This window comes from Triturus cristatus, chromosome 6, assembly GCF_964204655.1.
Source record: "Triturus cristatus chromosome 6, aTriCri1.1, whole genome shotgun sequence".
In the NCBI taxonomy this organism is placed as follows: Eukaryota; Metazoa; Chordata; class Amphibia; order Caudata; family Salamandridae; genus Triturus; species Triturus cristatus.
Window position 1 is genome coordinate 1,595,358,963 of NC_140589.1, and position 13,573 is coordinate 1,595,372,535.

Here is a 13,573-nt window from a genome sequence, read left to right on the forward strand (position 1 = left end):
GTGGAGGGAAAGCACAGCCCTGGAGCACTTTGTTGACATGATTCCTTCTCTCCTTTCACAGTGCAGGGCAGAGACATCAGACGCACCACAGGGGGTGGAGCCAGCACTGTGGGGGGCAGGCACTGTCCTATTCAGGTCCCAGGTGCAACTCCTCCCTCCCATCTAGATGCAGATCTCTCTATTCACCACTGGGCGGACTCACCCTGTCTCCTGGAATCCCCCAGCCCTGTCACTCAAACTCCAGACAAGGAATACACAACCTAGCAGAGGCAGGTTTGAATGGTTAGACACAAAAAAATACCTACTTTCTAAAAGTGATATTTTCAAACACAGAATGTTAAAACCAACTTCACTAAAAGATGTATTTTATCATTCTGAGTTCAGGCACACTAAATTCGAATTTCTACCATGTTCCATGAGTCAGTTAGGATTATCAGATGTAATAAACAAACTGCCCATTCTGGCCTATGGAAAACAGGTAGCCTTGCAATAGTGAAAAACGAAAATGGCTGTAATTCACTATTAGGACATGCCACACACACCAGGGCATGTCCTACCTTATACTTACAATGCACCCTGCCCTTGGGCCTACCATAGGGGTGTCTGATATGAAGAAAAGGGAAGGTTTAGGGACTGGCAAGTGGGTGCACTTGCCCAGTCAGCATGACAGTACCAGACTGCACGCAGGCTCTGCAATGGCAGGCCTTAGACACACTTTTACAGGCTGCTTCTGTGGGTGGCACAACCCGTGCTGCAAGCCCACCAGCAGCATTTGGATTTACAAGCCCTGGGCACTCCTGGTACACTGTACTAGGGTCTGACAGGTAAACCAAACCAACCAATCATGGAATCACTAATTCGTACAATAATTTACAATAGGGAGAGCATATGCACTTTAGCACTGATCAGCAGTGGTAAAGTGCCCGGAGTCATAAAACAGCCAACAATAGGTCAAAAAAAAATATAGGAGGAAGGCAAAAAGTTCAGGGATAACCCTGCAAAAGGGCCAAGTCCAACAGTTAGGAATCAAGGATCGTTATTCTTCTAATTCTTTATTTCTGCTAATGGTGAAAATAAAACAAACTGTGCGAGACAACTATTTAAAAAACAATAGCCATAGGAATCTTATACAGTTAAGATTATCGCAAACTTGATTGCGACTTAATTCTCACCATTCCATCTGGGCGCTTCCCAAAAGATTTCCACAAGCGGGAACGAGTCATAGCACAAGCAGCACAGGTAACATCAACGAGGTCATGTGTATACACTGCTTTTGTGCCTCCATATTGGAAAATAACTATTTTCCATATATGTACTTCATTTCCAGTGTTTCTACAACAGTACCTCACGTGAAGCCTTTTTGATCACTAAACGTGTATCATGGGACAAGCATGCTGTGTCACTACATTGAAGACAATCACTATTGACTACAACAGCTACTGGGGTACTATTTTTGTTTTCTTCTTTTCATTTGTGGTTTCATTTAATGTTGTCATTGGCATGGAGTGTATGTCATGACTTATGGCAATGCATTACATGTAACTCATCCTTTCTCATCAATCTCTGGTGATTCATCTTATAAATTCCAGGAACGGCACAAATATTTTTTCCATTATATTTCAACTTTCGATGAGGATGAAGATTTTACCACTCAAAAGTAAAAAAGGATTGTTACACTGCCCGGGTCCTCTAGGTTTAAAAATATATAATCGCATGGAAAAATGGAAAAAAAGAAGGCAGAGACAGCCGGGTCAAGGTGATGTTTTTAGCAATGAGTTTGAAGATTTGGATATGAATTATGCACCCACAGTTTGTGTTGGAATCAACAGGTACAAGTTACACCATAGAACACAATCTAAAGAGGAATCTATTGAAGACTATGTGTCTACTTTAAAGTATCTTGCACTAACATGTCGGGTTGGCATGCTGCACGATTAATTAGAGACCAAATTGCTATGCATGCAGTGAATCCATCTATACAGGTTGGTTTAAAGAAAAGCCTCGCTGCAGGAAGTAACGGATATCGTGAAACAGGCAGAGCTCAAGGCAGGTGTGCCAAGGCAGTACTATCGGAGAACAGGAATGATCTATTGGGAGACAACAGACAAGAACCCAAAGATGTGGTTAATAAGATCAAAGCTCTATATGCGGATGATGTTCTCTTTTACCTCGCCTCCCCCAAGAGGTCCCTGATTGTCCTATTCGACATTTTAGACGTTTTTGGGAGATATTCTGGATTCCGAGTCAATTGGCAGAAATCACTTATATATGTTTTACATGGGAGCTCCCCCCAACTTCCCCGAAATTGCCCAATCTCAATCGTCACTGAGGGTTTTAAATACCTAGGCATATTTGTCTCTCTTGACCCCACACTCAGATATGAACGCAACCTGTGCCCACCCCTGCAACGGCTTAAAAGCGACATCCTACACTAGAAGACACTTCCGATCTCTCTATTAGGCAAGGCTGCCTTACTTAAAAGATGTCCTTGCCCAGTTTCCTTTATGCATTACAAAATGCTGCAGACCCCGTCCCCAACTCTTACTTCAGGGAAATAGAAGGACTCCAGAAGGACCTCCTTTGGGGTGGAAGACCACGCATCGCCTTGCCAAAACTCACGCTTAGTTGGTATGACGGTGGAATCGGGCTGCCAGACATCAGAAAGTACTACTGGGCTGCTCACCTCACAGCCATCAATCACGGCACCTACAGCCCCCCTGACGCCCCAGGGTTCCGTATGGACCGCTGGATCCTCCCTAACGCACCTACAGCCCCCCTGACGCCCCAGGGTTCCACATGGACCGCTGGATCCTCCCTAACGGGGCCTACACTCGAGCACTATATTCCAAACCTGACAAATACCCACTGACAGGGCCTACCAAACACACAGTCAAGATCTGGCACGCTGCAACACAATCGCTAGGCTGGAATAATAGACTAACGCTCGCCACCCCACTCTGGGACTCACAAAAAGCTAGAATATCTGGGCAACTCCAAAGGTTTTAACAAATGGGACCTTATCGGCATTTCCAATATTGGAGATCTGTGGGGTGCAGAGGGAGTAAATCCGTTCAGCGTTCTTAAGAGTCAGTACTCATTGGCGGACTCTGAGTTGTTTAGATATCTTCAGGTCAGACATGCACTGCAGTCCGCACTACCTGGGGACATCTCCTTACCGCACAGCTCCCCGTTAGAGGACAGCCTTCTAGACGGGCACATGCCTGAACGGGCTATATCCCTGACATATAGGAAACTTATCAACAATATGAGTGGTCCCTTGACCGTGTTGTGGGAGAAATGGACAGGAGACGGTATTGAATTAGACGACGAAGGGTGGCAGGAGGCGACTTCATCCCCTAAAACAGTCGCAATATCAGCGTGGCTCCGGCTGGTACAACTCAAAATCTTGCATAGAATATATATGACGGGGCCCCAACTGGTGCACATGGGGGGCCAGACGGATGGGTCTTGCAGACGGGGATGCGCACAACCAGGCATTTTCATGCACACTTTATGGCACTGTAGGCTAATCCAGGAGTACTGGTGTAAAATACACGAAGTTATGAGTGACACTTTAGAGATTGAGATCCAACCAGAAGCCCCCAGATGCCTCCTTAATATCTGGGAACCGACAGACCTCAACGCTTACGCCATACAATGGGTCACACTCGGTTGCATGATAGCCAAAAGAAATTTCGCACAGCTATGGGGGGGGGCCTCACACACACCTACACTTGCGGACTGGAAAAAGGACCTTGATTGGTGCATGCAACGGGAGAAATCTGTATACACTGCTCGGGGCTGCCCCTGTAAATGGGCCAAGATATGGACCCCTTGGAACATATATCGTGATAACATCTGTACCCCCCCTCGACTACAAGAGGAAGATGTCTCTTCCAGCCTGTAATTCCTACTGCATAAGCTTACTGTATCCTGAAGAACCTTTGTTTTGCTGCTACCTTTGCTATGATTCTGTGATACTATGCCCTGTTGTCGAACTAGTTTTAATAAAAAGAATTAAAAAAAAAAAAAAAAAAAAATAATAATAATAATCGGTACACCCAGGGGACTTGGGGAAATCCACAAAATACAAGGAAAGAATTACTATATATTCATTGTCTTGTTCGGGAGGGTTGCGACCAACAATTGGACCGGACAACTCATAAATTGTGGAATAGATAGTGTATCTGCTGGGCATGCAACACTGCTGTTTTATTTGTTCTATGTTCGCCTGTTCATATATGAAATCAAAAGCAAAAAATAAATATAAAAAAAAAAAAATAAGGTCAAAGCTGGAAAGAAAGTGGTAGGAAATACGGAAGAGTTTCCCAAGAAAGCTAATAATTTCCTGAAACAAATGCAAGAACAAACTGGCTGATTATGACACTACCATGAACTGTTACGGTTGTGTTTTCACAGGTCACCATGCCAATAGAAAATATCCTGCCCTTTATCAGGTATGCTCAGGATGTGGCACCATGGAACATTTTCAAAATGCTTATAGAAGAAGGAAGATAGTGCAATAAAAGTATTGGATGGTGACTTTGATTCAGAACCACAAGACTCCGACAATGAAGATACCTAAATGTGCTTTGAGTGTGGAAACTTCTCTAGAGATGGAGAATTCTGCAGATTCTGTATCTACCTATAATATAATAAATGATAATGTGTGGTTGAAGAAATGTAAATGTAAGCTAGGCTAGGTTATAAATTAGAACCTCCTGATATTTCTCCTAAAAGCTTCACAGGGAAACGTATTAATTTGTTGGGCTACAGGGAATTGCGTTTAAGAACAGGGAAGCGGATTGTAAATTGTAAGTCTCAAAATCTGGCCCCTTGGTGTTCGGATGGTGGGATCAGAGAGATCTAGGTGTAAATCTTGATGACAATAGTTCAGAACCTGTTTTTGTTATTTTGATTGATTTAATGGAGGAAGAAACAAGGGTACAGTTATACCCAGAGGTGTTTTCTGGTGCAACTGGTGAGGTTAAAGGGTTCCAGTATAAGAATATTTTAAAAGATAATGCCGTGCCCTGCATTTATAATAATAATAAATAATAATAATAATAAATCCGTATTTGTAAAGCGCGATCTACTCATCCTTACGGGTCTCAAAGGCGCTGGGGGCCGTAGTGGAAATTAAGTGAGCTATTGCCCAGAGTCACATGGTGCTGAGCTGAGCTGCCGCCGGGGATCGAACCGTGAACCCTGTGCTCCAAAGTCAGCTGCCCTGGCCGCTGCACCACACCACTCCACTCCACTTTATAAAGCTAGGAATATTCTAATGGGTATCAGAAAAGAGGTGTCCAGAGAACTGGGGGAACTACAAAGGGTAGGAGTTATAGAACCTAATGAATCCTCAATTTGGGTTGCATCATTAGTTGTGGCACGTGTGCCAATGGTAAGCTTAGATTACGCATTAATCTTAGAGACCTGAATAAAAATATCCTGGTTGACCAATTTCCCCTTCCTAAAATCAACTAAATGTTGTTGTAACTAAAAGCTGTGAAATGGTTCTCCACCATAGATTTAACTTCAGCTTACCATCAGGTATCTCTTCACCCTTACAGCCGCAGACTCACTGCTTTCATTATGCCCTTTGGGCGTTTCCAATTTGTGAGGGTTCCCTTTGGCCTAGCATTAGCCATAAATCAGAAACTTGTGTTTAAATTATTTAATGGCGTCAATGATACGATTTTTTTTCAAGAAGAGATTCTGCTCATGGGAAGGTCAAAGGAGGAGCATGACTAAGATGAGGAAAGTATTGAAAATTTTTAAGGATAATAGGACTAACCGCAAAACATAGCAAATGTAAAAGTTCTTAATAAAATGTACCTATCTAGGATATAAGATACATGGCAAGGGAATTGAACCCAAGGCAACTTTAGTGGAAACAATAAGGAGTGCACCTACTCCCACTAATAGGGATTAAGTAACAACATTCTTGGGTCTGGCAGAATTTTATTCCAAGTAGGTGAATAATTTTTTTAGCATGAAGTATCATTTTAAACAACTTTTTAAAACTAAGGGCCTGATTACAAGTCTGGCGGTGGTCCGTCCATCGCATTTCGATTTCAAAAGTCGTTGCGGCAGAGGACCACGGGCTGCACCAGGGAACATATGTTTTGTGGCAGAGCTTTGCCACAATGTAATATGCTACGTGGGACTGACGCTGTCCCGCTCAGCAAATTACGAGTTTCCCCACTGCCAGCCATATCATGGCGGGACACCAGCCATGAAAGGTTTAGCGGTGGAGGAAAAAAAGGAGGCCGTACAGGGTTCCCATGCCTGCCCCACCATTGGGATACATTCAAGGGGACACAACATGCGCCCTCCTGTCTGTATTCCCCAAAAGTTTCAGCAAGGCATGGATGTCACAGTTCATGCCGTGCTGGAACTTTTTTGCTGTCCCCAAGGGAAAGGCGAAGGACCATCCACCTTACATGATTCAACTCGTAATAAGGCGGGCGGTCCTTGCGCAGCTTTGGCAAAGCTGTGTCGGCCGAGAAACGGGACAACTACACCAAAATCGTAATCAGACCTTAAGTAAAAGTTTGAATGGTCTAAGGATTGTCAGGAAGAGTACCAGTTGATAAAAGACAGCATTTCTTGCGCAACTACGTTGCAGGGGTTCGAACCTAGTTTCAAAAATGTGGTTACCACAAATGCGAGTTGCAAAGGTACAGAGGTAAGTGCTCTGGTTGACACCGATACCACACATAATACTCCTGCTTGGAGTGGTTTATAGTGGTGGGAAGGTCGGATATCCAGATGATGACACCTACCAATCACTGGTTATTGATGGAAATCCTCTACAACCAATTAGCACTCTAAGGTTTTTCTCTCTCATGCTTTACATCTACATCTACATCTATCTCTTTGTTGACCTTGTTCAACACATAGACCGACAGACCCTTTTTTGTATTATTGACAGATGCAGTTCTAACATAAATGGACTCACAAGGTAAAGAGTGTAAAGTTGTATTACCTCTCGTTCCTTAACTCCCCAACAGAAAAATAAAGCTTTTAATAATAGAACGAGAAACTTTGGCAGGTGTAATGGGGACAGAAACCTTTAGACTAGTCATATAAGGTTCACGCATAACATTACGCAGTGATCAAATTGCTCACTAAGGTTCTAAGAATAGGAGGGTTGCTGAACGCATCTCCTTCTCAAGGTCGCATGTTCATTAAGTTATCAGGCTATAATTTTGCAGTGCATTATGTACTGTGAGTTAAGTACAAGATAGCGTATTTTTATGCCAATTACTGCTTCCAGTGAAGTCTGCACGTGACCACCTACGAGTTGGCGTCTGGACGGGGCAGGTTTCATGTGCTGACACCCGAGCAAAACCCCCAAGAAGGTGTGGGCATCCTACGCCTTAAGCTCATGGAGCAATGCTAGCTCCCTTTTTAGGTCTTGATCAAGGGGGCATAACTAACTCACTAGTCTTAGCCGCTACCCACAAATAGTTTAGGAGGCGGATTCTCTCATACCCCATTTTGATCTGCGAGAGGGCCAATGGTACCCCGCTCACACTAATACGTACGTGCACTCACTTCATACCACCTTCACTCTTGGTCCTGATGAAACGCCAAGGATCTTTTAGACCAATAGAGGCGTGAAACATGTCGACCTCAGCATAGTTACCCAGGCACATTGCGCCTCCGCTGGTAACTCCCAACCTACGGGTTTTTTATTCTGCCAAGTGTACCTCATCATTAAAACTCCATTTTTGGCAACCCTTAGGCAGTTTTAACACGCACTGCACGCACAACCTTCACCCCTCACAGAGGACTTTTACCCACAAAACCACATGCACCCATTGGCAATTCTCTAAAAAGATCTCCGCCAAAGAGACCCTTCAGGGGACCCGTAGGGCATTGCACCGCCGGCCCGACGAGCAGCAACCGCCCGATGATGAAGCATGACATCCCCGGGATGTGTGAGGGCAACAAGAGACAATTTGTGTCTCTCCCCACCTCTATCACAAAGTTCCTGACCTAGTACCTCTCTCTTTCCCCTCCTCCATTTTCTTCCTCTAACCTTTGTAGTGTGGGTTGACTCTTCGCAACACACACTCCGGAACAGTGCCCCCCCCCCCCCTTTTATGATTAACAGATGCAGTTCTAACATAAATGGACTCACAAGGTAAAGAGTGTAAAGTTGTATTACCTCTCGTTCCTTAGCTCCCCAACAGAAAAAAAAAAGCTTTTAATAATAGAACGAGAAACTTTGGAAGGTGTGATGGGGACAGAAACCTTTAGACTAGTCATATGGGGTTCACGCATAACATTACGCAGTGATCAAACTGCTCACTAAGGTTCTAAGAATAGAGAGTTGCTTAATGCATCTCCTTCTCAAGGTCGCATGTCCATTAAGTTATCGGGCTATAATTATGCAGAGCATTATGTACTGTGAGTTAAGTACAAGACAGCGTATTTTTATGCCAATTACTGCTTCCTGTTACGTCTGCACATGATGAGTTTGAAAAATGTTGTGTGATGGATGTTGCTGAAAGGATTTATGGAGTTCAGGATGGATGGAGGGAAGCCTTAGAGAGATGGTGTGTTGCGGAAGGTATGGCTAAGAATGTGTAAAGGTTGGCCAAATAAAAATGATCTTGAAGAAAATGTATGTCTGTTGGGAATTGAAAGGTGAATTCTCTACACAGAATGGTATGGTGTTACATGATGGCACAGTAATTCCTAATGACGGGCTTAGAGACAAATTACTATAAATACGACATGGATGGGTGTGGCAAGTGAAAGAAATGTAAGGGTGTGTAATGTAATGATTAAAAAAATGTTTAGCAACTTAAACCTTCTCCCTGTCCTATTTAGAGCCCAGAAATAATGTGGGTAAAAACTGGCCTAGACATTATGGGTTCTAATTACAAGTGTGATGTGCCCAAGTATATTATTGTGAGTATAGATCATTTTGCTAAGTGGGGGGGGATTGATATCGTATCGAGAGCGGATTCTCAAGTGGTACTGAATTTGATTTGCTGGACAAATCCTTCTTAAGGGAAGTGTTACCTAAAATTATGTTGACAGGTAATGGTCCCCAAATCATTTACATCTTTGTCGGAAATAGAACAGGCAGGTCACACCTCCAGTGACTCTTAAGACTTCCCACACTTTTTGCACACTCATGAGGAAGATTATATGAATTTCTTTCTAGCTGAGTATAATCTGATTTCTCCTTTCGCCCCCGATTTGGTACTTCCCCTGAAGGGACTATGCCCACCTTTACTGGCCGTGGTGCCAACAACATCGTTGATTACTTTTTTTATTTCACCTTCCTTGTCTGGATTTCTTATTAAAGTTGGAGGTCACCTGGAGCATATTGAGGGATCATAATCCACGATCATTGTTTTTTTAATGGGATTCCAGATAGAAGTGCTCAGTACATCTGTATAAGCTAAACGGGAATCACTTTTCCCAAGGACGCAGACTTAAGTGGAACAGTGTGCTCCCAGGAGCCTTTTTTAACAAAGCGCTCAGGAAGTGTCCCACTGGAAACGATTTTTGTTTGAATGCTGCTACTGTTATAACAGTGAATGTGAATTGCTTTAATGTGATATCCGTTGTTTACACTCTATGTTAACTGACAAGTGTATTAGTAACACAAATTCTATACCGTTTAAATGGATTGACTTTAAGTGTTCTAGACCTCATCAAGTTTTACTCCAGGCTGTCAAGGCGGTCCCCAGAGACCGTAAGTGTGTTTCCGGTTGTCATGCTAGCTATAATAGTACCTTGGAGGCGCGGAAGAAACACTGTGAGAAGAAGCTTGGGAACACCTGCTGGCCGCTAGTCATCTCAAGGACAGCTCAAAGTCTTGGGAAATTTTCAATTGACCTTTGTTCAGCTTTAGAACCTGCCATGCATTCTACTAATCCTCTTGGGGTATGGGTTGAACATTTTGAATCCACATATGATAAGCCGAATTCTATAACCTCCGCTGTTCCTTTTGATGATGCACTAGCCTCCATTAATTGTACATTGGATGAAGTCCATAATGCTATTCAGGTGCTCCCGCCAATAAAGCTCCTGGCCCTGTACTAACCTTATACTTGAACTCAACTGCAATACTGAGTATTCTGGAAGCGTGGTCCTGTTCCATTACAGTCCCTATTTTTAATAAAGGCAAATCGCCAAGACCTTAAGTGCTACAGGCCCATTTCCCTATTCAGCTACACAGTTATGATTGTGCGCCATGTCTTAAACCACAGATTACTGGATTGGGTCGCGGATCGGAATGTTTGATCTAATACTCAGTACGGTTTCCACCAGTGTCAAGGTACAATCGATCAGGATTTTAATTTGTATCTGCTTATTGCCAAATACACCATTGCCAAAAAAGGGGACCAGCATGATGCATTCATGGACTTTAGCAGAGCCTTCGACAGTGTCAAAAGGGATACCATCTGGTCTATCATGATGTATATGGGGCTCACCCACAGGCTCAATTTAAGCACCAATTTTTTTAAGTCCATACTATGGTGTTAGGCCCACAGAACACCAGGATTTAAGAGATAATTTAAGCTTCTGTGAAGGTAGTGGTGACAGCGGAGGTGACAATGACCACAGTAGTTGTGGAAGGGAGGGATGTTGCTCTAATAGTAGATTACCCTTTTCCTGCAAAAATGGTAAAGTAGGAAGAAAAATCGCCAAACTCATAACATTTTAAAACTATTTAGTGAATACGTTTTACTTTGTTTTCCAAAGGGGTAGGATGTGATGTGCTGTAGGTGGTCTGGGCAAGACCATCTCCCAGCATGGGTTAGAAACACTGCATATGTAGATCAGAGGCTATTTTAGTTTGCCACACTGCACAAAAAGGATACCTTCTCCTTGTTTGGGCATTTAATCATATTAAAGTGCAAAGTAGAATACAACTGAGATATTAAAAAATGAAAGTAATTCAGAGGATTTAACACACATTGTTTGGCCTCTCAAGAACCTATGTATAAACGACTGGTATGTTTCTGGAAACCCCACGCCCAACCAGGATGCCTGGCTCGCTGTCAATATGCCGCCTTGCCTTCCCCTAGAAAGCAAATATTCTAATCCACAAGAGACCAGACAGACGCGGTGAAACAGGTGAGAGGGGCGCATGGTTGGCAAAAAACACATTCAACCCTTATGTCACACACTTGACTCTACGGCGATACAATCTACCACTGCATCAAGTCATACTCGCACAGGTACCGCCGCGACATGATCTTGTATCACTCCTCCCATTCCCCCTTCCTTTAACCACAACTTACCACCGGGTTGCCGTTGACACCGTGAGCCATTGCAGCTTCCGCACCGCCCGGTCAGGCCGAGGTGCTTACTTTCAGAGCTCAGCCACTGTGGCTCCGCCCCCTCGTTGCCGCTCTAACGGGCTCCGCGTGAACGCACGCCGCCTGGCCCCGCCCGCGTCTGGGGTAGAGAGTTACGAATCTGACGTGGCCTTGTTTTGGTAAGAGGGAACGGCCAGTAGAAAACTTTAAATAAGCGCACAGGAATTAAAGTTGTTTAATTTTATGCTCATGTTCCAAGAACTTCCTCGAAATGCGCTATTTTGATATGTTGCTGAGAAATTCACGGGACGGCGTAAGGCTGTTCTAATGCGGGTACACCAAACCTAGTTTGAGTTTTCCATAAATATTGATTGTTCGCAGTCCAAAGTAAACTCAAAATCGGAGAGGAAGTAGAATCCATTGGTGTTACATACATTTAAAGTGCCGGGCCCCGGGGGAAGCAGAGTCGCAGACTAGTCTTCCCCCGGGGTCATTCGCGCGAGGGTAGGACCAGGTAGGGTCAAGGGGTGGAGTTAGGGGGTGGGTATATGAGCGCAGGGGAGGAAGGCGACTTCCTCTTCCTGCGCTCGGCACCATCGGGAGGGTTTAGAAAAGGGGAGTGTGTGTAGAGTAGTGTAGGGCTAGGCCTGGGAAGAGTTTTTCGTGGTGTCAGCGGTTTCTGGGTGCGGCGGACATCGCGGTTATGGAGCGTGACGGAGGCGACGGTGCGGCGACCTCTGAGGAGGTGAGGCGGGCGTTGTTGGTTCTGGGGCGGGCCGGGAGGGAGGATCTTCTGCGGCCCGGGGTGCTGGGAGAGGCGTGGGTGGGCTATGAGAGGGTTCCGCGGGCGGCCTCGGCGGGGGTGGCGGCGGCGGTACTGGCGTGTCAGGAGGAGCCGCCGCCACCTCTGTGTCTCTCGGGTCTGCGGGGGAGGGGGCGGGGTGCGGGCCGAGCTAGCCAGGCGCGCGGAGGACGGCGCAGGAGCCTGCCTCCGCGTCTTCGTTTCCCTCAATTGTCGTTCCGGGCCCACGAGGCGGACGGGGGCGTGGCGTCGACGTTTGCCGCGGAGGTGCGGCCCCCGGTGATTGCGGCTGCGGCCGGGCGGGCCGGCGATGTGGAGGGTGGGGCGGGTGGGGGGGCCGGGGGACGAGCTCGTGGCGGCTGGGGGGGGCGAGGTGGCGGAGGTTGTGGTGGGGGTGGGGGCTGGGGGGCTGGGGCCCGCGGGCGAGGCGGTGGACGTTCTGGCTGGTGTAGAGGGAGTGGGGGGGGCTTTGGAAGCTGAGGGGCCCCTGGATTTGTCTCGGGGGGGGGTCTCGGGCCTAGACCCCTGGTGTGTCGGCTGGCGGCGCGGGGCGGCCGGGAGGGGGGGTCCCCGAGGTTCCGCCCGGAGGGGTCGTGCCATCGGTGGGGCTTGGTCAGCCTGCTTCGGGGTTTTTGGAGGGGGGGGTCTTTGGGTACCCGCCCCCCCCCACGGCTTCCGGGTTGGTGCGCGTGGACTTGGGAGGACAGGCTGCGGGAACAGCGCCTTTGGGCGCAAGCTGAGGAGGCACGGCGGGCAGAGCAGGAGAGGTGGGTGGGGGCGGTGTGGGAGGCCGAGGCGGAGGGGCCCCCGTCGCCCACGTCGGAGGAGGAGCGGTGGGCGGAGCAGGAGGAGCGGGGGAGGGCGGAGAGGGCGAGGGGGCGGGTGGGGGGGCTGTCAGGGGTCCGCGGACGCAGGCAGGGACGGCCAGGACGGCTTTGAGGCCCGATGGTGCCGGGGCCCGCCCAGGTTTGAGCGACCTGGGGGGCGGGGGGGGATCCAAGCCGGCGGCTGTCGGCAGAGTTAAGGGGAGTACGGTGGGGCGCAAGACGGCCCCTTACCGCCGTCAAGAAGCAGTAGGGCGGTCCGCGGCGGCCATCCCTCCAGCGCGGGAACGGGCAGTGGCAGCGGGGGGGAAGGGGTCACGCATGTCTGGTGAACTGAATGGCAAGGGTGTGAAGAGAGCGGCGAGAGAGGTGTTGTGGGTGCCTGGCGGTGTGGAGGCAGATGTGGAGTTGGATTATGAGGCAGAAAGTGATGAGCTGGAGGACGGGGAGGTGCGGGATGACTGTGACGAGACGGGCGCTGGCAAGGACAACAGAGAGGTTGGTGTGTTACAGGTCCCCCGGAGATCGGCGGACAAGGAGACGGTAGAGACGCGGCGGGCGACCCCCTCCGGAGGACGGCTCAGCGAGCGACAGCCGACTTTGACAGGTGAGCGGGTTTGGTGGTCGGTGTGGGACGGGGGTCCCAATGGGGG

General features: G+C 47.4%; 1 protein-coding gene across 1 annotated transcript in view; it reads right to left on the reverse strand.

The window, feature by feature from the left end:
• The window catches only part of GTF2A1L (general transcription factor IIA subunit 1 like), a 693,354-nt gene extending 681,901 nt beyond the window's left edge, over positions 1 to 11,453 (reverse strand). The window contains exon 1 of the mRNA XM_085609369.1: positions 11,277 to 11,453. Within this exon, the coding sequence (XP_085465495.1) occupies positions 11,277 to 11,306 (30 nt within the window). The 5' untranslated portion in view covers positions 11,307 to 11,453. The remainder of the gene's footprint in view (positions 1 to 11,276) is intronic.
• Between the last annotated feature and the right edge of the window lie 2,120 nt (positions 11,454 to 13,573).